Below are 26,120 nucleotides of genomic sequence, written 5' to 3'. Positions count from 1 at the left end.
TATTTGGACTTCCCACTGCTGCTGGTAGGAGCTGAATGATTCACAGCCTTTTGTGGTTCTGGGAGGCATTCAGTCACAGCTTTCCAATAACTTTTTAACCCGCCTCATAGAAATTCACCCACTGCATGCATATCCTGGGAATCAGCATAGATTCAAGGGATCTGTAAGACAGTTTGTGGGATCGCTTCTCTGTGTAGCTCTCTTCTCTGTAGAAATCTGCCTCACAGTTTCCTGCCTTAAACACTGATCTACCACTTAAATTCAATAAGGTCGGTGTCTGCTTTCAGTGATATACATGCATGCCCTCACACGTGCGTGCACACACACACGTGTGCACACACACATACTCACACACTCTCACACACACTCACACTCACACGCACACTCAGACACACGCACTCACACGTGTGTGCACACACCTCACACACAAAGACACACATTCGAACACACACACACACACATGCACACACACACACACAGACCAACTTTAGACATGATATATACTTTCCAGACAAAAATCTAAGGCTATCCTAGAACTTCCTTTATTTTCTGTTTGTTTTGCTCAGATACCATAGTTTGACACTTCCTGTGGCTTTATGTCAGAAAAAAAAACATTTGCTTCATGTACATTAGCCTTATTTTTCAATTGTTTGAGTCAGAGTTACTTTAACCTTGTTATTCCATCATGGCTGAAAGTGGAAGTCTTTCTTCAACTGATGAAGATTCATATTACATTTTAAAACTTAATTTTGCAGAGAATGTTGATAGTGTACAACACAATGACAAAAATCTGTCGTTAAAACCTAATAGAAACTGGCAAGTCAGTCTTCTTGTGAGAGATTAAATACATACAGATGTAAGGTGATCAAAAGTCATTAAATGGAATTATAAAATGGCAGCTTGGACTTATAGTTATGAGAGTCATCTGCATAAAGTATAAGGATGGTCTCAGAGAAAGCATGTTGACACAGTGAAAATTCAGAGTGCAACTGTGCCCCCATTTTAAATTTGACCCAGGCTTACTGTCAAAGACAGACCACTGGGATCTGTAAGCCATGTTTACAACTTAATTTAACAATTCTTGTGTTTGCATTTTGACCAATTTATTCCTGCCCAAGAAAGAAAACATTAGCTATAAGAATCATTAACTCTTGAAAGTAATTTTATGGTGTTTCTAAAAATATACATCATATAAGAGCAAAAAGTAATAATATTACTTCTATGTATTGCATTACTGATATTGACTTAGAGTTGTAAGAAAAATAATCCTTAATACGTTCTGGAGCCACAAACGGGATATTTAGCTTATTTTTTCTCCTCAGTGTGTTTAAAATCTACTAAATTATATGAAGAAGCTGAATGTTTAAAATACATGTGTACACCTTAATTATTTTTTGTTTGAATTGATTCTCAGAGCATTAGCTTGAGGCATGGGCTTCCTTGGTGGCTCAGTTGGTAAAGAACCCACCTGCCAATGCAGGAGACACAAGAGACACAGGTTTGATGCCTAATCTGGGTAGATCCCCTGAAGAAGGAAATGGCAACCCACTCCAGTATCCTTACCTGGAAAATTTCATGGACAGAGCAGCCTGGCGGGCTAAAGTCCACGGGCTCACAAAAGAGTCAGACATGACTGAGCAGGCACACACACTCACTCACTCATGCAATAGCTCCAATTGCAAAACTAAGGAAAAAAAACTATCAGCTTGCCTTTCCTTCAGCCCTAACCTTGAGTAATTCTTAAAGGAATCTCTAAATGTAGCTAAGATAAAACAAGGCAACAATATAGTCCCTGTTTTTACTGATGCCATACTTTTAATTTTTATGTGAATTTCTGTTTATGAAGTCAACCTTCATTACAAGCAGATATATATATATATATATATATATAATGTGTCCAATATTTAGTAAAATTTTAGTAATCTAAGAATTCATAATTAATAACCTAATTTGAAACATTTTATGATACACAGTTGCTCTTGATTTTAGAATTAGCTAGTTTAAACAGGTAGTGAGTAAATTTTCAAGTATATCCAGTTTACATGCCTTTAAAATTTCCACATCTTTAGTGCTCAATTTAGAAATGCCATTTTTAATTATTTTTTAAAATAAAATGCACTTGTTAATTATTTTATAGCTGTAACATTTTAAAAGAGATTATTTGCACAGAAATATAATGTTGCTGATAAAATTTATCCATTAGCTAGTATTCAACATTGATCATCAATATTAGAGATTATCCTTGCTGAAATTTCATTTTCACCATACTAGTTCTTTAAATTGTTTGGCACTTTAGAAGATGAGATCTGTCAAAAAAAAAAAAAAAAAAATATATATATATATATATATATATATATCTCATGCTTAATACATATTGTTGGATGAATGGATGAATTTTCAAAAGCTTAAAAAATAAATTGTAAGTGCTGGAGTACTTGGAAATAAAAGTTTCATTAAGTTTAATTAAGCACAATTAAATACTCTGCCAACCTCAGAAAGCAGTTTTTAGAAATAGTAGCAGTCCTTAGGCAACATATGAGCTGACAGTTAAATGAATTAAAAATGAGGTTGAGAATGGATGTTCCCACACAGATACCCAGTCTCTACTATTTGTTGATCATTGATGAAAACTAACTATACACGCTGTTTCTTTTTAAATGACTTCTGAGGTTGGTTCTGCTAAAGAGAATATACAGAACTAATTCTGGTTAAATAATTTACTGTCAAAATCATGTTTTTTATGTTAAATTTTCTAATTAAATTTTATTTTTAATACCTTTTTTCTCTTCTACACTATTTATTGAAATGAATTGTTAATTTCCAATAGAAGGATTTTGGTAATGAAACAGCCAATATGTATACCTATTATAGAAAATGTAGAAATAAAAATGCAGGGTTTCAACAATAAATTACAGTACCATATTCCATCATCGGACCATAGTCATATTGGATTTTCTTTTTCAGTAATAGAAAATGTGGCTTGTTTCTCAAACTTGGTTATGAAATACTTCTAGACATAAAAATAAAAACCACTACAAGATGTTTCATCACTGTGTAGGCCTGAATTTTAGATAAATTAATCAGGAATGTATTTGTAACTGTATGCTAAATAATTACAATTATTTTTCTACTTCATTTTGCAATGCAATATTCATCTTTTATATTACCAAATTTTCTTCTCAATAAAATTAATAGTACTTGGGGATTTAAGGTTACCTGGTAACTACTGAACTACTGAAAAATTGCTAAAAGCCAGGGGTATCCATTCAATCTAATTATTTTCCTTTTGGTCTTTCTTTTGTTTAAGGATTGAAACAAGCTGAGCCAACCATGACTGGCAAAACACAGACCAGCAACGTCACCAATAAGAATGACCCTAAGTCCATCAACTCCCGTGTTTTCATTGGCAACCTGAATACAGCCATCGTCAAGAAAGTTGACATTGAAGCTATTTTCTCAAAGTATGGAAAAATAGTTGGCTGCTCAGTTCACAAAGGCTATGCATTTGTACAGTACATGAGTGAGCGCCACGCAAGAGCGGCAGTGGCTGGAGAAAACGCCAGGATCATTGCAGGCCAGCCGCTTGGTAAGTCCTGCTGACTGTGGCTTCACGTCCGAGTTCTACTCTCCAAGCACACTTGGACATAACGTTGTTGTTGAAAAGCCAGTACTACCATGGTATTTATTTCTTAACCAGTTAGAGCGCCCTTACATTTATAACTGATATTGTTTTCTTGTTCTCATATTATACTAATTATAAGTGTCTCATTTTCTCTACAAGTTATAAGCTTGAGATCAAGGCTGATTTGTAATACTTAGTACCACCACCAGGCTTAATAGGCAAGTGAAAGTTATGCATCACATTTAACTTTGTTTGACTTGATTAATGTCTTATCTTCCAGGAAATACTATGTGAAGCAAAAGAATCATAATAATTACTTTTAATACTTATAGTACTTATTCTGAGAGGCTAATGCATTTCCCTCACTTATTGTTTTTATTTTGGGAGGAGAAGGGATAGAAAATAACAAAAAGAAGTAAATCCTGAGAACTGGAAAAGGAATATAAACTACCCTTTCTTCTCTTGTCCATCATGCCTTTTCAGTCATGTGCAGTAATCAGATTTATGTCTCATATCCAGAAAATAATATAACTCTTTTTTCAAAGAAAGGAGCATACAGTCTGAAGTAAAAAGAAAATTCTTAGGAGAAAATGTTTTGTAGTAAGTATGCAGATAAAAATAAAAAATTAGACAATCTTATTTCTACTTAAGGAAAAAGTAGAATTAATACCTCAGTGATTCTCTAATTTATATCTCTTGTCATGTTCAGACTCTTGCATTAAACTGATTATACATTGTCTACTTTTGGATATCCAACAAGCATGTTGGCTTCATAAGCCTAGAGCACAGAGCAGTACTCCTGATTTTTCACATCACAACTTCCTCCACCCTCACACTTCTCCATTGTAATAAGTGGAAGCTTCATTTATCCAGTTTTCAAATAAAATCCTGAGTGTCAACCTTGATTCTTCTCTTCCCCTCACACTCCGAATATAATCCATCATCACGTTTCTCACCATTAGTATATCCCAAACCCAATCGACTTTTAAATCTATACCAATAGCCATCTTATACAGGCCACCATTATCTCAGGGGGACTTCTGAAATAACCCCTTAATTGGTCTGTCTCTTTCCACTCCTGCAAGAATACCCGTTTAAAAACATAAGTGAGATTATGCCATTAATTTTCTCTTCCATCTCTAATACATTTACATTGCTCCCAGAATAAAGTTTATATTCTATGCCATGGCTATGATGCTACCACCTCTTCAACTCCTTCTCTCTGCCTTCCTGTACCACTTCAGTGTTACTGGCTGTCTTGATAGATATACCTCAGACATTCGAAAACTGTTCCTGCCTCAGAGGCTTTGGATTTACTGTTCCCTCTGCTCAGAAGACAGGTCTTTGCTAATTATTTTTCCCTGTTTTATTGTATGCCATTCTCAAGTTCTACTTTCTCTGAAAAGGTTTTCTGAACGACTTATCTAAAATAAAATAGTCTTCTGCCCTCTTACCTGCATTGTCTATTGGATTATTAAACTTTTTATTTTTTTTCATGGCCCTCATGTATCTGGAATTACATCTTTTTGATATTTTGTGTCCATGCCGTAAGGCTTGCATGATCTCAGTACTCCTGCCTGGGACTGCAAACAGGCTAAGAAGTGAAAGCTCAGAATCCTAACCACTAGGCCACCAGGGAACTCCCTGCAATTACAGATTTTAATTTATGATGTTACTTCTAACATGTCCACCGATGTAAAGATGAAGGTGCATATAAAAGAAACAAGATAAAAATGCATAGACAAATCAAGCTGAGTGTAAAGAATGTTGCATTAAAGTCATATAATTTAATTATCGAAAATTTGGGAGAAGGTGTGGAATTCAATATAGTGAGAGTAAAGTCTGAGGTATCAGTTTTGAGGGGATAAAAGAAGTTTTATGTAAGTGCTTGCAATAAAACCTCAGAATACCATTACCATATAGGAATATAGTTTTATTAATACTTCTCCAATTAACTTTTCTGTATTTTAAAGAAAAATAAAGCCTTCCAAAATATAGTGGTAAGTTTTTATATTTGTCCTTTGTTTTCAGTGTTACCATTCTACTCCTTTACCTTGATATTGGAATTTTTTGACCAATTATGCCTTACCTTCTAAATTGAAATCTCTACTTCAGGGCCACATCTGAGCCAAGTATCAGAGAAATAACCATTTATTACCTGTTTCATGATTATTATAAAACTAGTACATATTTGTAGAAATGCATTTAATTACTAATTAAAAAAAAATAATTGCCAATATAAAGTCAGTTAAAAGCTAATCTCCCAGAGTCCCTTTTCCTACGTTGGAGAGCGGGCCATTTCCCGCCTCTACCCATCTTGAGTTCTTGTGAGTGGGCTAATAATAAAATTGACACAGCTCAGATTAACAGGAGAAAAAGAAACAAATTGTAATTCAGTCACATGGAGGTCTCACAGAATTGCCTGAGAAATGACCAAAGCAGGCAGCTTATATACTTTTTAGACAGAAATAAATAAATAAAACAATAAATTTGAAAAGAATTGATGGGACAAAGAAACAGGCTTTGGGACTTAATTAGTAAGGCATTTAAACAAAGTCTGAGCTTGGGTAGTACATTAGTAAAGAAGTTGGAAGAGTTGCTTTCATACAGGTTTTTCTGCCCAAATTCCCTATCTCTGAAAATAAGGCTGTCCTTCTTCCCCCAGTTGTAGGGAGGGCACCTTTCACATGAGAGAGATTTATTTCCTGACTTTAGAGAGACAGAGAAGTGGTTCAGCGTCCCTCTTGCATCAACTGCACTTTATTTCAAAATAATCCATATGCCAATGAGGCATCCTTTGGGGCCACCTATCCTTGGTCCAAACACCCATCACCAGCCTTTATCAGAGAAAAATGCAGTGGCGAAGAGGCAATAGCCACACTAAAAATTTAGCACCTTACTTACCCAAGGGGGAAGGATGATGATGCCAAATCACTGTGCTTTGAGAGCCACAGAATTAAACCATGCTTCTGATAGGAGGCCAATTTTCCCTTTTCAGTCATTCTGGAATCCTGTCTCAGATGTGTCCTCCATTTAATCTCAGCACATAACTTAATCAGTCTTAATCACCCTTTCTGCCTCAATCCAAGTAAAAGACTTCATTCCTTTACTATAATTGAAATCTAGTCTCTCATTCCTTGTGTCTAATCAGAATGCCTTTTCATACAAAGTAGGTGTTTTATAGCTTCATAACTTTTGCTTTTCAGGACTCATGTTTCAGTATACTGACCTGGTCTTAAACCATATTGCTAGAGACTCAGGCAAAGGCTTGTCTTCCAGATGTTCCTTATAGGAAGCTGGTTCCTGAAGAAAATACTTAGCTTTCCAGGAGATATACCCACTTCTGGCTTTATATATTTTGTTTTTGGTGACGGGGGATACTTAGGTGTAGGTAAAATCACTTGCTTCTTGAAATTTTAGACTCTCAATGAGATTGTTTATGATTTGCAGCTCCTACTAAACCTTATAAGCTCTTAATTTCAAGTGAATTGATTATGGATCAAATAATAGACCCCTGTCGCATAAAATTGATAATTAACTTCATGTACCTCAACCTACATAAATATTTTTCTTTTATTTATAATGGGAAGAAAATTAATATTAAGGCATGCACTGGGCTAGTACTTTACCTATATTATCTTATCTCAGTGCGTATTCAAGTAACTTCTAAGTAGAAACAATCTTCACATCACCGTGTGCTTAAATTTTTTATAATGCAATTTAGAAATTAAACTGCAGTAGAGTCAGAAAAAAAATTAAACATCTTAATGTGAGTTCTCATAGTTCTATGGAATTATAGGTATACTCTTAAACTGAGAATTGATTATGCATGTGATGAAACCTAGCTTTTATCAAGTGGAAAATATTAACAGCCATTTTGTGTCTGCAAGTAAGGAGACACTGAAATGTTTTAAGTTGTTGAAAATTTTTTATTGAAAGAATAATCCATTAGCAGTTTGATGGGTGAATTAATGTGATATGAAACTAGAAACAAGGACATGTGTTGGGAGACTACTGAAAGAGTCCAGGTTTCAAATATAGAAATGAAGAGGGAAAAATTAGGAAAATGATGTAGAATCAATAAGACTTAATGGCTAGTTCTCAAAAATGGGTGAGCCAGAAAGAAAGAAGAATCAAGAATGATTCCCATATTTCTGGCTGAGTTCTCTGTTGAATTGCCTTGTGGATCATGAGGATGGTGGAGAATGATTTCCAAAGGGAAGAAAGATTTTTGTGTAGGACAGTGAGTTCAGGATTGAATAGATGTATTGAGATTGATGTACTTCAGGATATCCAGGTATATGTATTTCGTAGAATCTTGCAAGTTCAAACTAAGAGGAGAGATTTAGACTAAAAGTAAAAAATGCATGTCATCAACACAGTGTTAACACTATGGAGATGGATAAGCTCACCCCAGTGAAGTATATAGCATGAGAAGAGTACTGGCTGAAGATGGATATGTGGAGAAATCTTTGAGTCCAAATAACTAGAAGAGTTATCACCAGCCTTCTGAAAATCTCCATCTGAACTGCTTTTGCAGCGCTCTTCTCTCTCCCAATTCTAAATGGCAGTTACTGTGCCCTCCCTAAGCTCCCTGTATTGGTGACTGCTTTCTTAGCGATTGATCCTATGTCAGTTCCATTTCACCATCAGTACCAATGATTCCCAAACCCCCAAGGCCATGTGTGCAAGTATTCTGATTTATTCTAATATTTAAAAATCTCATTTAGGAGAGCTTGAGCCTATTATCTTCAAAGCTTGAGTTTCTTTTCATGTCATTGTCTTCTATACTCAAAGTCATTTGCTCGGCTGAGTAGCAGAGAAAACTTCATCCAACTTGCCAAATTTCAATGTCTGTCTTTGATAAAACCATTGACATAACCATCTTTCAACCAAGTGCAAGTCAGTCACTGCAGGCCCAGTCAAGATGATGTTACTCACTTGACTACATTCGTATACCTGAACAGTTAAGAACCAGAACTCCATATACCTGTATTATAAAATATTCTCTATCTTTCTGGTGAAAACATCTTTTAACCATGAAATTATCATCAAATTCTCATTTGAAATTTTAAGCAAGTATATATTTTACATTCTTCTCAAATTCACATAAAATGAGAAATTATTTTTTAAATTGCTGGATTCTACCAAAAAATTATAGTGCACAGAGTACTAAGGGAGCTCAGAAATTAGAGCTCAAAATATTGGAACTCTAATTTGAATTTTGAAAGTAGGTCACAGTCTAATGTTTTGATTAAGTTTTCTCTCTTGGATTTTTTATTCATACTATGCTGACAACATTTCTAAAATTTATACCATAACTTATGAAAAGGCACCTTGAATTAGTTCCATGGTCTAGCCATTTTACCAGCATGATAATGAACCCATGGACTATTTTATGGAATACGTAGTTTGTTTGCTGAAGTTGTTTCCCTTAAAGGCTTATAGCACATAAACTAGTAATTAAGGTGATATGTTTCCCTTGTGATTAGACGCCTATATATTTGTTACTCCAGAATGATTAAACAAAAAAACAAAGAAAAATATCTATTTCCTCAAACTGCACTGAATGTCTCCATTATTTTTTAAATCTGTGATCAAGTCATGCCCCAAACCGGACTGTGAATTTGACATGTTTACTAGGGTGCCTTCTCACCTCTCCTGAGCTACTTAAAGTTTATGCCTTTGTTTTCAGTTCACAGTTCACTCATTCAAACTTGTGTGGCATGTGGCATCATGCCAGCGGTGACCACAGTCTGTGACATATTTCAGAATGATCCTCTCTTCTTTTCTCCATTGAGATCTCTTCTTATTCCCAGGGCACAGTTGACCATCTGAAAAAATTTACCTGATAAATGCCCTTTATCCTTTGCTTGGAGAAGTGATATTTGAACACATTGCTGCTGCTGCTGCTGCTAAGTTGCTTCAGTTGTGTCTGACCCTGTGCGACTTTAGACAGCAGCCCACTAGGCTCCTCTGTCCCTGGGATTCTCCAGGCAAGAACACCGGAGTGGGTTGCCATTTCCTTCTCCAATGCATGAAAGTGAAAAGTGAAAGTGAAGTTGCTCAGTCGTGCCTGACCCTTAGGACCCCATGGACTGCAGCCTACAAGGCTCCTCCGCCCATGGGATTTTCCAGGCAAGAGTACTGGAGTGGGGTGCCATTGCCTTCTCCCTATTTGAACACATTAAAGAATTTTAAATAAATAAACTGGGTGGAGAGATGGATTTTGTGTACTGCTGCCTTCCTAGTACCCATAACAGCATACCTTGTGGGTATGATAAGGAAGAAATGTGGAAAAAAATTTAATTTTCTTGGTGTATACATCTTCAGTTCTTCAACACATCTTTTGCGCTACAGTTGAAAAAGTGATGCCCTTTTTTTATCCCTGGTGTCCTGCCTTTGATATGTAATGAATGATTGCTGAACTGTGGAAAAAAACAATTAATTGCATTTCATCCACAGTACTTGGGGATTTTAGAAAATCAGAATCTAACTGTGAAGTTATTCTGAATATGTTTTGTAAAAAAACATAATTTTTATAATGCACAGCTCTTTACAAAAATGCATTTCAATTTGGTTATTTAACATAACTTAAATAAAAAAATTTAAAAGAGAATCCTCTTCTTAGTACTTCATTGAAATTGAATTCTAGGTTTTGTTAATGTTAGAAATATTTATTATATTTTTAATCCAAATTTAGCCAGTGGAACTACTTTTTCTCAAACACATTATGTGAGAGATGAAATAAACATTTGAAATGTCTAATACTGACAATTTTTATATGAGAGGTCATACATAAAGTGTCATCTTGTACCGAAATAGCATGCAGAGGTTGGAGACTAAGTCTAGATCAGTTCCAATTTGCACTGATCACAGTTGGCTTGATTACACACAGGCTATAAATAAACATTTGTAATGTCTTTATTTTTAGATAATTTCACTCATGATGGTTGCAAGAGCACAATTTATGAACTTAGGAAGTCAGTTATTAATAGTAGGAGAAATCCAACAGTAAAAAAATCATTTATCGGTCGAAACCATTTTGCTGTAACACCTGTAAACAGGTTCCTGTTGTTGAGGTTCAAAGTCTAGCTTAAAAGAAAGAACATAAAATAGATAATTAGATTAATTTGCATTTACACTATAAATCTCCTGAAATTGCTTAAGGAATTCAAAGAAAGTGCATGAATAAGGATTGCTAATTTTAGAGTAAATCTGGTGAATAATTTTAATCCTGACCATGAGAGAAGTGATGGAAAATGAGTTGATAAGAAGAGAGATATTGGAGAACAATCCTGAATATGGACAAAGAAGTAAGGAAACAAATGCTGGTAATACACCAGTATTGCTCCATGCTGGTAATACTCCAGGCATGTCCTATGAGTAATGGCTTTCAAAAGTGCTTTTATTCTCAGCCACTATTTTGCATTCGGAGTGATCTTTTCAAAAGACAAATTTAACCATATCACCCTTTGATAAAAAATTACCAGTGGTTCCTCATTGTGCTCAGAAAAGAGACTGAAACCCTCCCTGCGGCCTTCAACTTTCCCTGCGATTTGTTTTCTGCCCATCTGTGGACTTGCCACATTGCCCTCTCAGCCTCTCTTGGCACTGCATCGAAGTCGGCTTGTTCTTGGAACAAGTCGTCTTCTCTCCGACACCAGGACTTTTGCACATGCTGTCTGAGCTTGTGGAATATCCTTCCTTACCAAGCTCCCGCCGTCCCACCTCACTTCTCCACTTTAGCACTCCCTTAAGTTGGCTGTTTGGCCTTCAGATCTCAGGTCAAATGTTTAAAGAAACCTACTTTGATACCTCAAAACTATTGGCATCCCTTTCTAGTGCATATCTTCTTTTCAGTTCTATTTTTATACTGACTATTTTGCAATTGGTGCCTGTTCCTTCTCCCCACAGGTCCGTTCCTTGAGAACATGGACGATGCATGTTTATATGCATCTTTCTGCCACCTTGCCGTGTGCTGACACTTTCATGATAAGTGCTCCATGTGTTCTGGGCGAATGAATGAACATTTATAGGAACAGGTGGGTTTCACTGCAGGCCCTTTTGTGCCCAGTTGCTTCAGTCGTGTCCAACTCTCTGGACTCCATGGACTGCAGCCCACCAGGCTCCTCCGTCCACAGGATTCTCCAGGCTAGAGTACTGGGTGTGCCTTCCTCCAGGGGATCTTCCTGACCCAGGGATCCAACCCGCCTCTCCTGCTTCTCCTGCACTGCAGGTGGATTCTTTACCACTGAGCCATTAGAGAAGTCCCAAAGGGCCTTTTACCCCCATTGAAAAGTGTAACACAGAAAAATAAAGACAGGGAAAGAAGGAGAAAGAGAAGGAAGAGAAGGCAGAGAAAGAAAAAGGGGCGGTTGCACGTTTCCAAGGAAGGAAGTAATTATAATGGGGTTGGTGTAAAGAGAAGGCTCTGTGGCTCCCTTGAGGGGGGATTCAGTCTCTCAAAGTCAGACACCCCAGAAACAGCAATGCAATGCATGCCAAGTGGCTTCAGCCGTGTCTGACTCTTTGCGACTCTATGGACTGTAGCCTGCCAGACTCCTCTGTGCGTGGGAGTCTCCAGGCAAGGATACTGGACTCTGTTGCCACGTCCTCCTCCAGGGGATCTTTTGGACCCAGGGATCGGACCTGCGTCTTATTACGTCTCCTGCATTGGCAGGCAGGTTCTTTACCACTAACGCCACCTGGGAAGCCCAAGCTATTCAATAGTCCTGCCTTTATTTTTCTAAAAATAGCCCAGTCTTTAATAAGCATCAAATATCAACATATATATGTTTTGTCCAAATGTTGTAGTAATGATATGTGGGTTTAAGAGAGATTCCATTCATGGAATGCTTCCTTTCCAGTCCTTAAAATGGCACCCATTAGTAGCTTTTTTACTATCATTAGTGGCTAGGTATTTTCACAGTACGTCATCATTGTCAAAGCTTCGCCAGCACAGATTATCTTATTTGATTCTTCACAACAGTGCTGAGAGGGATGTAATATGAATAGGTCATGTCTAGTCTGCTGGCTAGGAACTGAAGTTCAGAGAAAGAAACTTGCCTCCTAGCACACAGATGCTGTCTGCTGCTGGATGTCAAACTCACATAATCTCATTCTAATTGTTTTCAGTATTTATTCTTTCTGCAAGAAAAGATTACTTATTTATTTCTGCTTGGCTGTGCTGGATCTTACTGCTGCGCGGGCTTCCTCTGGTTGCGGAGAATGAGAGCTGCCCTCTAGTCGGGCACGTGTGCTCCTCATTGCGGAGGCTTCCTTGGTGAGGAGCTCAGCTTCAGGAGCTGCGGTTCCCGGGCTCCAGAGCACAGGCTCAACTGCTGTTGCACCTGGGCTTAGCTGCTCCGCCACACCCGGGATCCTCCTGGACCAGGGTTCGAACCCACATCTCTTGCATAGGCAAGGAGATTCTTTACCACTGAGCCACCATAGAAACCCCACTCTTCATTCCTGCCAGCAATTTTTTTTTTCATCTGAATATATCATTAAAGCTACTGCACATTGTATCATCCAAACCAGGATGCTTCTGAGAGTGAGAAGGGATGCTATCAATGATTGTGCTGTGATCCCAGGCTTACCCTAGGCACCCTGAAGGCATGCTCTTTATTATCTATTGCACCTTTCCTGAAAGTAGATTTGTCAACTAGCTTGTTATTTCTTATAGGACAGTTGTTCAGTATTTTAGTTAAAGTATAGTAGCCTCAGTGCCAGACAATCCCTAACATTTTAATAGTTAACACAGTAGAAATTTATTCCTTTCTCACATAAAATATAATCAATGTGCTAAGGAGGAGATGGGTGAGGATGAGAGCTCTGTCCCTTTTTAATCCAGGGTCCAGGCCGTAGGCTGTTCTTACATTTTGCGGTTAGTGGATACTGTAAGGAAGATGAAACTTTTCTTTCTTCTCGTCAAAGTTCGCTAGCAGATCTAATTATTAAATTGATATAAGAGAGAGTAACTGGAGAAAAACAAATTTGCTTTGTATGTACAGGAGCTTATCAGAAATACTAAACTCAAAGAAGTGACCAAAGCAGGCAGCTTTTATAGCTTTTAGACAAACAATAAATTTGTGAACAGTTGACAAGGTAAAGTGGTTTGGCCTTGGGATAGTGAATTATTTAAGAAGTAACAAAGTTTGTTTATACAGTCTTCACAGCCTCAAAATTCCTGATCTCTGGTAGTAAGGATGTCTCTCTAACTCGTGGTGCAGAGAGAGTGAGTACCTTTTCCATGAGAGTTGTATTTATTGATTTCAGGGGGACAAAAAAGGGTCAGAGTGTCCTTCTTGCATTGGCTGTCTCTCAAGTAACTCTGGGAGAAGGCAATGGCACCCCACTCCAGTACTCTTGCCTGGAAAATCCCATGGATGGAGGAGCCTGGTAGGCTGCAGTCCATGGGGTTGCTAAAAGTCGGACACGACTAAGCGACTTCACTTTCACTTTCTTGCATTGGAGGAGGAAATGGCAACCCACTCCGGTGTTCTTGCCTGGAGAATCCCAGGGACGGCGGGGCCTGGTGGGCTGCCGTCTATGGGGTCGCACAGAGTCGGACACGACTGAAGCGACTTAGCAGCAGCAGCAAGTAACTCTAATTCTAAATAATATAATAATAAATATGCCAAAGTGGAATATTTTGGCATCTCCTGATCCCCATAACTACCATGTATCCAGAAAGATGTCAAACCAGGGGACTAGTGGGAAAAGAGGGCGGCACCCTGCCAGTTTTGCATTTCAGTCCTCTGAATAGTGCTCACCTGACTGCTTCTGTTTCGTTGCCCACACCTGGATGCCAGTGGCTTCCCAGGTGGCACTAGTGGTAAAGAACCTGCCTGCCCGTGCAGGAGACACAAGAGATACAGGTTCGATCCCTGGGTCGGGGAGATCCCCTGGAGGAGGGCATGGCAACCCACTCGAGTACTCTTGCTGGAGAATCCCATGGACAAGGAGCCTGGTGGGCTACAGTCCATCGCGTCTCAAAGAGTTGGACACAACTGAAGCAACTTAGCAGGCATGCAGCTTGACGCACACGGGGCTGCCACTCCCCCCAACAACCAGTAAGTCTTTAGTGGGCAGGTACTTTGCCACATCTGGTAAAGTAACTTGAAGCAGGTATTCATTCAGAATCCATTTCCTAATCTGTAAAGTGGAAATAATAGTGTTCAGTCCAGTGTGTAATACAGAACTCATATATTTGTGAAGGGCTTAGAACCTTGCTTGCTTATGGTATAAACCATGTGATAAAAATCTGTACATGGTGATTTCAGCCTCTGAAATCATTCTAGTGCTGTGAAAAATCCTCCCTATTCTGTTTTTGTTTGTTTGAGGGTTTTTTTGTTTGTTTGTTTGTGTTTTTTTGGCTGCATCATTCTGGGCAGATTTTGAATAGATGGTATAGATGGTCCGTAAGAGTAGAGTCAGTAACTGCTGAGAATAAGAAATTAATTCAGGTGATTGCAAGTGTGATGAGAGATGACTCTATAAAAGCAGATACTGAGAATCATAATTGGAAGGATGGGTGGATATGGAGAGGTAATTCTCCATGGCTGAAGCATTATATCTGGAGTCCTAAATCAGGCAGAGGTGAATAAAGGCCTGTGGGTGAAGAATAGTCTCATAAGACTAAAGAGAGATGAGACTGATGCCAGACTGTGAAGGAGCTTGCAAGATATATTATTGAATCTAATTATATAGAAATATTTATGAGATTGTATTCACTGTAATGAAGATTGGCTTCAAAAGAATATCTTATATTTGTTAACTATCATTTAAGTTGCTGTTACATTTTAGTTATGTAATATATTACTTAATATGCATATTGATTTCCTTGTACTGTTGAAATATTCATTCACTTCTTCCTTCATTTGTGAAAGAATTATTAACAGTCTGTACCAGCCAGGACATCAGCTAGGGTGAGCTCTGCTGGAAATGAAGATTACGCTCAGATTTAGTGCCATTGTACATGCTATTTACTGAGGATTTCATTTTTATTCTTTGTTGTTATAGTTATCTGTCATTAAGTGACATGGTGTCTGCACTTTGAAATTTCTGGTGGACTGTATATGGCCATAGACATCTTTAGAGCAATATTTCCTAACCTTGGTACTGTTTAAGTTTGGGGTCTTTGTTTTGCGGGCTTGCTCTGTACACTGTAGACTGTTTAGAAGCAGCCCTGACTTCTACCTACTCGACAGTACCCACTCCTAGTGGTGATCATGAAAAAGTCCTCTGAGGGGCAAAACCACTGCTGGTTACAGTCACTGCTGCTAAGCTGCTGCTAAGTCGCTTCAGTCGTGTCCGACTCTGTGCGACCCCATAGACGGCAGCCCACCAGGCTCCCCCGTCCCTGGGATTCTCCAAGCAAGAACACTGGAGTGGGTTGCCATTTCCTTCTCCAATGCATGAAAGTGAAAGTGAAGTCGCTCAGTTGTGTCCAACTCTTAGGGACCCCATGGACTGCAGCCCACCAGGCTCCTCCGTCCCTGGGATTCTCCAGGCAAGAGTACTAGAGTGGGGTGCCATTGCCTCACTAGCACTCTTTTAAAGTAATCATAGCAAAAGAAACTCCATTCATTTAGAAAAGTTTTAATGGTTTCAAATAAGATAACCTATGTGAAAGCACATAGTGCTTGTCATTATTTTAGCAATAACATTATTTATAATATTGATACATCTTTTCTGTTTGTCCAGAAAAAGAACACTCAGTAGGTGCATTTCAGAGAAACTATTATAGGGTGTTTATGGCCATAGCTTACCACTTGTATCACCAGTTTGTTTTAATCCTTAAAAACACAAAGACCAGAAACAAATTAATCCATCTGTGCAGTTGACAGGTTCATATGTTTATTGATTTAAACAGTTTTAAAAGCTCTCTTTCTCTTCGCATCTTTAGTATAGTACCTTGCAGAGATGTGATTTCTTTCATTCAATCTTTCCATTCAAGCATTTCGGATCACCACTAGAAATTGTGAAGAACAAGCCTTATAAAAGTGGGAAGTGAAAAATATTGAGTGTTGAGACTGCTCAGATGCTCAAATATATGTGATTCAATGGTAGCTCTAAAAGCTTGTTAAGCAAAGAGATTAGAAGTGCAGCATCCCTAGGTGGTGCTTTCTCTAACAAATACATCGGCTCTCCCATTGCGTCTGCCCTCCTCCATTTTGGTGAGAGTTATTCTCCTTCCTATGCCTTCAGCTACAAATCAGATGTGATGTCCGAACATACAGTGAGGACAGACAGTCAGATAACCTCAGCCAAAATGATGAGTGCTGATGATTATTTTGGACAGGCTAGACCGTTGCAGAATACCTTGAGACATACACAATCCTTGTAGGGGCTTCTAAGTCATGAAAATCTTGTAGAAAACTTCTGGAGTACTGCTGGTAATAAGGAGCCTTTTTTAGTAAGGCATCATTATATAAACCTATTGCAATTTTTACTGATAAGAAATTAGTTTTTGCCTGCCTCAGTATCTAAAGAGTGTATTATTAACAGACATTATCAACTTTATAGTTTTACAGAGTTTTTATTTCCCAAGATATAAATTATATGCTAATCTTTCAGTTAATTTGAACATTAGCTGCAATAAGAATATGAACATTGAATTATTAGTGAATCTTTGAACCTACTTACCTCTCCACCGTTCTTTCTCCCCTGATGTCCAATACATCTCTATATTTTAAGCAACCAATTTTCCAACAATTTTATATTATCCAGATATACAAAATTGTTGCCAGTTACAAAATGTTGTATTTAGATGACCTTTATATATGTTTTCAAATTTTTATTCACAACGCGGTGAAGGCTCTTGAATGTTATGCACAAGTGAAATACTTATTGGGTGGTATTCAATATGTCACTTTTATTTTATCTTTTCTGTAATTGACAGAAATGTGCTACTATTTTAAAATAGTAGGCTTTAGTAAGGACATTATCAGCTCTACATTATTTGCACTCACCGAAATTCTCAAAGAAATTCAAGATTCGCTTTGTTACATTTAAAAACCTTATCTTTCCAACATCTGTCATGGATTCTAGATTGTTAGTTTAATTAACCCCATTTTACAAACAGCAAATCTTATAGCATGCTAAATGTTATAGAGAGCATCGTTTCATGAAGACAGAAGTCTTAGAATTTCTTTCTAGTATTTTTCAAGACAATTGTAGGTTATTCTTAATTCTACTATCTGAACTATACATATAACATCTGGTAATTGTTTAAGAAGTCTTCCTCCTCTTCCTCCTTCCATCTTCATCTTCATCATTCACTGTTCTCAGATAATAAGTATTAAAAACAATACTCTGTGGACTGCAGCACAAAAGACTTTTCAGGTTTTCAGTAAACAGAACTACAATATTTCATGCTCTCTAAACAAATGCTAATTAGCAAAATCCCAGAATAAATTGAATCGCAGAGTTAATGATGTCAGCCCGGGAGACACATGCCCCCACATATGGCAGAAAGCCTGGGGGCTTTTCTTTATATTTCCTTTTTGCTTTGACTGCGCTGGGTCTCCATTGCTGCACACGGCGGGCTACTCTAGTTGGCGCGCGCGGCCTTCTCATTGCGGTGGCTTCTCTTGCAAAGCATGGCTCTAGAGCACGTAGGCCTGAAGAGCCACAGCACGTGGGCTCCGTGGTGCAGCTCACGGGCTCCAGAGCGCAGGCTCAGGAGCTGTGGTGCACAGGTCTAGTTGCCCGGCAGCACGTGGAACCTTCGCGAACCAGGGATCAAACCCATGTCCCCTGCACGGGCAGGCAGACTCTTAACCACTGGATCACGTCTTTATCTTTTCCACTTCTGAAATTGTGTATTTGACTCAATCACTGAACCTAGATTAGTTAAAGCAGGGCTAGATACTGTTCCTGAGCAATTTTTCATTTAATATTCTTACTGTAAACTCCTAAGCAACAGTTGCTGCTGCTGCTAAGTCGCTTCAGCCGTGTCCGACTCTGTGCGACCCCATAGACGGCAGCCCACTAGGCTCCCCCGTTCCTGGGATTCTCCAGGCAAGAACACTGGAGTGGGTTGCCATTTCCTTCTCCAATGCAGGAAAGTGAAAAGCGAAAGTGAAGTCGCTCAGCCATGCCTGACTCTTAGCGACCCCATGGACTGCAGCCCACCAGGCTCCTCCGTCCATGGGATTTTCCAGGCAAGAGTACTGGAGTGGGGTGCCATTGCCGTCTCCAAAGCAACAGTTAGAAAGACTTTATTTGCTCTAACCTGTTCGAATTTCTTCCATAGAACAAACCTAGACACACTAATAGATAAAATAAAATACCTTGTTATCCTTTAATCTTAACAAAATGTCTGTAAGTCACTTGGGAATTGATCTCAAAGTACCGTTCTAATAAAAGCATTTATTCTTTCCCCAGGATTTGTGTAATTGTTAGAGGCTAGTCAGCCCATATGAAGCACGAAAGGAACATGGAAACAGAAACACAATGCCACACCCAAATAAAGTGAAGTAACATAAAGTAACATATAACGTGAAATAGTGCCCTCAGAAAATAAAGTAGACTGCCCTTAGAAAATATATTGTGTAGTAAACTATGTACATATAAAATAGTCTGCAAAAGAAGATGGCAAATACAAGATAAAGCTTGTCATAATGCATATCAGGTACCATAAAAAATTAAGTATTATAAGTTAATTGGGGCCACTGTGGAGTAAAATATACAGGTGTGACATATACACAATAGAAGGTAGAAACTATAATGGTAAATCATATTGTAATGCACGTTAAGTATTATGGGAATTTTTTGAAAGGATTGCAATATTTTGAGACTGTTGGAGAAGGTCTTTTGGGAAATGTAGATTTCAATTTGAATAGCTTAGAAATATCTAAAATAGGTGCTAAATATTAGAGTATCAACTCTTGAAAAAATATAGATACTGCAATTCTGAATTTAAATGAATTGAAATTAAAACACAGAAATTGAAATTAATCTTTCCATTGTTTGTGAAAGATCGTGATTAAGAGCACAGGTTCTGGATTCAGGCCTCCTAGGTTAGAATTCTAGCTTTCCACAGACCAGTTGGATAATTTGGGGCAAGTTACTAAAGGTCTTAGTGTTGGTTCCTTGTCTGTAAAATACAGATAATCTTAAGAAAGTCCACCTCACTGATTTATTTTAAAGATTAATGCTTCCATAGGCAATGGCACCCCACTCCAGTACTCTTGCCTGGAAAATCCCATGGATGGAGGAGCCTGGTAGGCTGCAGTCCATGGGGTCGCTAAGAGTCGGACACGACTGAGCGACTTCACTTTCACTTTTCACTTTCATGCATTGGAGAAGGAAATGGCAACCCACTCCAGTGTTCTTGCCTGGAGAATCCCAGGGACGGTGGAGCCTGGTGGGCTGCCGTCTATGGGGTCGCACAGAGTTGGACACGACTGAAGCAACTTAGCAGCAGCAGCATATGTAAAATGCTTAAAATATCACCCAGGATACACAAAGTGCTATAAAAAACAAAGGAAAGTGAAAGACTAGACATATTATTAGGCTTCCCTGGTGAGACCCAGGCTCAATCTCTGGGGCCTGGAAGATCCCCTGGAGAAGGGAATGGTTGCCCAGGCCAATATTCTTGCTTGTATATTGCTCCTGCTCTTTTTGTTCTGTCCAAGAAGTGTCTGTTTACTCAACTCTCATGAATGCATTCTCCAGGTTTCCTTCCAAGGAGACTTTTAAATTTTACCATTTATATTTAGGCCTTATCACTGTACATTTGGAATTGAAATTTTTTTTTTTTTTTATGTTGCCTGTCAGTGAACAAATTCCATGGACAGAGGAGCCTGGTGGACTGCAGTCCAAGGGGTCACAAAGAGTCAGACACGACTGAGTGACTAACACTTTCACTTTCAGACGTCTGATTAAGTCCTGTCGTTTAATGATTTTGAACCCCTCCTAACACTGAATTTAGAAGATTGGAGCCCAGGTCTTTAATTTGAGCTTTCTGGAGGCGCTGAGCCTATTCACGAATTTACATGCCTGCATTCTTAGTCATGTATGAGCAGAGCATGGGCTATGAGTCCCCCAGAAGGACTCATGTTCATTACGGCTCCTGCTCTTTTTGTTCTGTCCAAGAAGTGTCTGTTTACTCAACTCTCGTGAATGCATTCTCCAGGTTTCCTTCCGAGGAGACTTTTTTAATTTTACCATTTACATGTAGGCCTTATCACTGTACGTTTGGAATTGAATTTTTTTTATGTTGCCTGTCAGTGAACAAATTCACTTATTTATTCCCGTACAAATATTCAGCTAATTACATTTTTAAAGACTGTATTCTTTCCATACTGCCCTGAAATGTCAATCTGAATATAGAACAAATATGTGCATACTTGTATATAATATAGAGTATATTAAATATGTAATTAGACATAGAATTTTATTTAGTTTCACTGTATGTATATAGTTACATTTGTGCTATAGATACTGCACTGTAAATAGCGTTGATATTAATGTAAATGTCATCCTTTTAGATATTCCATCGCCTAATTCTTCATTAGGAGTTAGTCACTCAGTAGTGACCCCATGGACTGTAGCCTCCCAGGCTCCTCTGTCCATGGGATTATCCTGGCAAGAATACTGGAGTGGGTTGCCATTCCCTTCTCCAGGGGATCTTCCCACCCAGGAATGAACCTGAGTCTCCTGCATTACAGGCGGATTCTTTACTGTTTGAGTCACCAGGAAAGTTCATCACTGGCACATGTATTGATATACTCACATGTCTTCTGAATTCACTTACCTTATGGTCATAAAAGGTACTTAACATGATTTTAGTCTGGTCAAATTTATTGAGACTTGTTTTGTAGTCTGGCCTGTGATCTTTCTTGGAGAATGTTTCATATAAATTCAAATGGAATATCTGTTCTTCCTTTTTGGATGGAATGTTCTTTATACATCTAATAAGTTCATCTGAACTAATGCTCTGTTCAAGACCAATGTCTCCATGTTGATTTCCTGTCTGGATGATCTGTTGATTGATGTAAGCAGGGTGTTCAAGTTCCCTACTACTATTGTAACTCTGTTAATTTCTCCTTTTATATTTGTTAATGTTGGCTTTATGTATTAAGTGCTCCTATGTTGGGTGCATATATATTTGCAAGTGTGTTTTCTTGTGGAATTGTTCCCTTTATCATTGTGTAATGTTCTTTATCTCTTGTTACAGTCTTTGTTGTAAAGTCTAATTTGTCTGATATAAGTACTGCTTCTAAAACCTTCTTTTTGTTTCTACTTACATGGAATATCTTTTCCCATCAGTTCACTTTCAGCCTGTGCCTGTCGTTAGATCTAAAATGAGTCTCTCGTATGTAGGTTATACCTGGGTCTTACTTTTATTCAAGCAGCCACCCTATGTCCTTTATTTGAGCCTCTTTTCTACTTACATTTAAAATAATTATTGATACATATATCCTTATTGCCATCTTGTTAATTGTTCTCATTTGTAGTTGTTCCCTTTTGCTCACTTCCTCTATAGTAACTGTCTTTAGTATTATATTTGGATTTATTTCTCTGTATTTTTTGTGTATCTATCATAGATTTTCAGTTGTGGTTACTTTGAAGTTTGTATATAATGAGTTACATATATATGTCTATTTTAAGTTGATTATCTCTTAATTTTAAATGCATATAAGTTCAGTTCAGTTCAGTCACTCAGTCGTGTCCGACTCTTTGTGACCCCATGAATCGCAGCACGCCAGGCCTCCCTGTCCATCACCAACTCCCGGAGTTCACCCAGACTCATGTACATCGAGTCAGTGATGCCATCCAGCCATCTCATCCTCTGTCGTCCCCTTCTTCTCCTGCCCCCAATCCCTCCCAGCATCAGAGTCTTTTCCAATGAGTTAACTCTTTGCATGAGGTGGCCAAAGTACTGGAGTTTCAGCTTTAGCATCATTCCTTCCAAAGAAATCCCAGGACTGACCTCCTTTAGAATGGACTGGTTGGATCTCCTTGCAGTCCAAGGGACTCTCAAGAGTCTTCTCCAACACCACAGTTCGAAAGCATCAATTCTTCAGCGCTCAGCTTTCTTCACAGTCCAACTCTCACATCCATATATGACCACTGGAAAAACCATAGCCTTGACTAGACAAGAGAAGTCCTAAATGTTTACTTTTCCTACAGTGTTTTATATTTTCTATATTTTTATCTTGTGTCTTCTTTAACCACTTATTTTAGTTGTAGATGATTTGCTTCTTTTGGCTTTTACCTTTATTTCTAGGTATATATACGGCTGAACCAGTAGCTTTACTGTTTGCCTCTACTGGTGAGATTTTTTCTTTTTTTTTAATTTCTAGTTGTAGCTGTTTCTTTTCTGCTTCAAGGTGTCCCTTTAATATTCCCTGTAATGCCGATTTAATGTTAATAATTTTTTTTTTTAGCTTTTACGTGTCTGTAAAATTCATTATTTCTCCTTCAATTCTTGTTTTTCTTTCTTTCTTTCAATTCTGAATGATAACTTCACTATGTAGATTATTCTTTATTGTCATTTTTGTTTGTTTGCTTTTTCATTTTTCGTTTTGGCACCCTTGAATACATTGTATAACCCCTTTCTTGCCTAAAAGTTTCTGTGGAAAAGTCTGCTAATAGCCTTAGGGAGTTCTCTTATATGTAAATAGTTGCTTTCTCTTATTGCTTTTAAGAATCTCTATCTTTCTTTTTTGCCATTTTAATTATAATGTATATTGGTGTGAACCTAGGGATTCATCTTTTTTGTGACTTTGTCTTTCTTTGACCTGTGTGTTTCTGTTGGTGTGTGTATGTGTGTGTGAGGGGGGATTTTAATGTGCCTGTGTACTGAATTTAATCAGACATTATTCTAACATCTGTTGAGATGATCAACCATCCTTGCGTTACTAGAATTAGCCTCACTTGACCACAGTGTGTGCTGCTGCTGCTGCTAAGTCGCTTCAGTCGTGTCCGACTCTGTGCGACCCCATAGACGGCAGTCACCAGGCTCTGCCGTCCCTGGGATTCTCCAGGCAAGAACACTGGAGGGGGCTGCCATTTCCTTCTCCAATGCATGAAAGTGAAAAGTGAAAGTGAAGTCGCTCAGCCATGTCCGACTCTTAGCGACCCCATGGACTGCAGCCTACCAGGCTCCTCCATCCATGGGATTTTCCAGGCAAGAGTACTGGAGTGGGGTGCCATTGCCTTTTCTATGCTAGGTGTATGTTAAGTAGGTTTGAGGTTATCTGATCATTTAAATATTTGGTAGAGTACTCCTGGATAACTATCTGTGTTTAGGTGCTTAAATTACCTTGTTTATATCTTCAATAATATTTGTAATATCTTACCTCTCCCTGAGGTTATCTGATCATTTAAATATTTGGTAGAATACTCCTGGATAACTATCTGTGTTTAGGTGCTTAAATTACCTTGTTTATATCGTCAATAATATTTGTGATATCTTACCTCTCCCCACGCATTTAATTTTCATTATGATGGTTGTCTATTTTGTTGAACTTTTAAAAAAATACTTCCAATAAATAATCAATTTATTATTTTTATGTGTTCTGTTTTCATCTTCAATATGTTTAATAATTTCTCTTTTCTAGATTTCTGAATGTGCTGCTTTTATTATTAATGTTGATTTTGTAATTGATATTATTAGCATTACTTGTGGCATTTGATATCTTATGCTTTCATTCTTATTTTTTTAATTCTGTAATTTTATTTTTATCTACATTTTGATCCCAGTTACTTAATAGCATTTTTATTTTACCTCTAAGAATACCATTTTTTAAAATTAGTTTCTTGTCTTACTGAGATTTTCTTTATAGTCTAAGATGGAGCCACGCTTTGGTGAATATTCATGTGAGGATTCCATATTAACTTCAAGAAGTGAAGTCTCTAGTCTTATTTTTTATAATTTAATATACTGCAATAACTATCTTACCGATTGTGTTGTGTATTTTAAATGCTCACCACAAATACTTAATGGTTTTGTCCTAAGCCTGATTTAAGCAGATTCCTCAGGAAGGCTCATGAAAATAATAGTCCTCGAGTTTTTGCATTTTTCCTCAAAGTTCTAGTCTTTATTTTTGAAAGTCAACTTGAATTGATATGGAATCCATGTCTTACTTTTGCTTTACTTGATTCTTTCTTTTTTAATTGAAGTATAGTTGATTTACAATATTTTGATAGATACCAACAAATCACTTGTGATTCATGCATGTGTGTTCTCTTTGGGATTCTTTCTCATTATAGGTTATTAAATATAATTCCCTGAGCTCTACAGTAAATCATCACTGCTTATCTATTTTATTCATGTAGTGTGTATCTGTTGCTTTCCTTGATTCTTAAATACATTTCTGGATGGTTTTCTGCTATAAAGCTTTGCTGTAGGGCTATGATAACTGATTTTCTTGCCATTATAAGTGACTTGATATTTTTGAAGGAATTTTTAAACTGTGGATTAAGGATTTTTAAAGTATGTTTTGAAAGACACTTTGTTTAGACTGTTTGTGTTGGCTATTTCCGGTCAATATTCTCAGGCATGCAGCGTGTTCTTTTAGTATATATTTTAAAGTTTGATTTTAGGAAAGCATTCTTTAATTATAATTTATAGTTGTTACCTCATATGAGGTTTTTTGCTGTCTTCTATATATATAACTTTTCTCAAACTCTTTTTCTCTTTTTTCTTCACTTAATTTTTATTTTTAAAATTTGCCTCCTTTCTGTCCCTATTTCTCCTAAGACATCTGACGTGTTTATTTTTTCATTGTGTTAGATTTTCTTTGAGAAAATATTTTTCTATTATTTCCAGAACTTCCAAGTTCTGTTATGTATTTACAAATATCTTCCATTCAATTTTTTTTTTTTTTTTTGGCTACACCACAGAACATGCAGGGTGTTAGTTAAGGATCCAACCTGTGCCCCTTGCGGTGGAAGCACAGAATCTTAACCACTGGACCACCAGGGAAGTCCCCTCCACTCACTTTATTTCAGAGATTTTCTTATTTTAATTAGTGTAGTTGATTTGTAAGCTTCTACACTTTCTTTAAATTTTTAAACTAATTTAAAAATCATAAGGTATAATTTCGTTCTTTTCATGCATTTCTGGTGTACTTTTATTGCCTATATTAGTATTTTTTATCTTCCTTACTTTATTTTCTCTTAAAACTTATTTTGATACTTGTGTATCAATTGTATTTTCTTACAATTTTAAAATTAAATTCATTATCTAATATTTTCAGAAGAGAGGTCAGAATAGGTTCTGTAGTTTTACAACTTTAAAATTCATACCTTGTTGTCATGCGTGACTTTAAAATATGTCATCTTACAACTTGAGATCTCGTTCCTGGGTTCCTTTATTCAGTTTTACCTTCATTTTTCCCTTTTGCAGCCTTTCTGTTAAATTTAGAATATTTTTGTTCAATTTTGGGGAGAGATTTTACTTGGAATAGCATTGCTAGTTGTTGGTTAAGAGTTTAAAGGTCAAAGCTTCTCTGGAACAAAAAGGTTTGCTGAA

At 37.5% G+C, this 26,120-nt stretch overlaps 1 protein-coding gene across 1 annotated transcript in view; it reads left to right on the top strand.

Annotated features, from left to right (window-relative positions):
* Nucleotides 1–3,315: 3,315 nt before the first annotated feature.
* The window catches only part of RALYL (RALY RNA binding protein like), a 425,012-nt gene continuing 402,207 nt past the window's right edge, over nucleotides 3,316–26,120 (top strand). Inside the window, exon 1 of the mRNA XM_055546403.1 lies at nucleotides 3,316–3,586. Coding sequence (XP_055402378.1) covers nucleotides 3,331–3,586 — 256 coding nt within the window. The 5' untranslated portion in view covers nucleotides 3,316–3,330. The remainder of the gene's footprint in view (nucleotides 3,587–26,120) is intronic.

Source organism: Bubalus kerabau, chromosome 14, assembly GCF_029407905.1.
Source record: "Bubalus kerabau isolate K-KA32 ecotype Philippines breed swamp buffalo chromosome 14, PCC_UOA_SB_1v2, whole genome shotgun sequence".
NCBI classification, from domain to species: Eukaryota; Metazoa; Chordata; class Mammalia; order Artiodactyla; family Bovidae; genus Bubalus; species Bubalus kerabau.
Note: the sequence above shows the minus strand (reverse complement) of the source record. Positions and strands in the feature narration are given on the sequence as shown.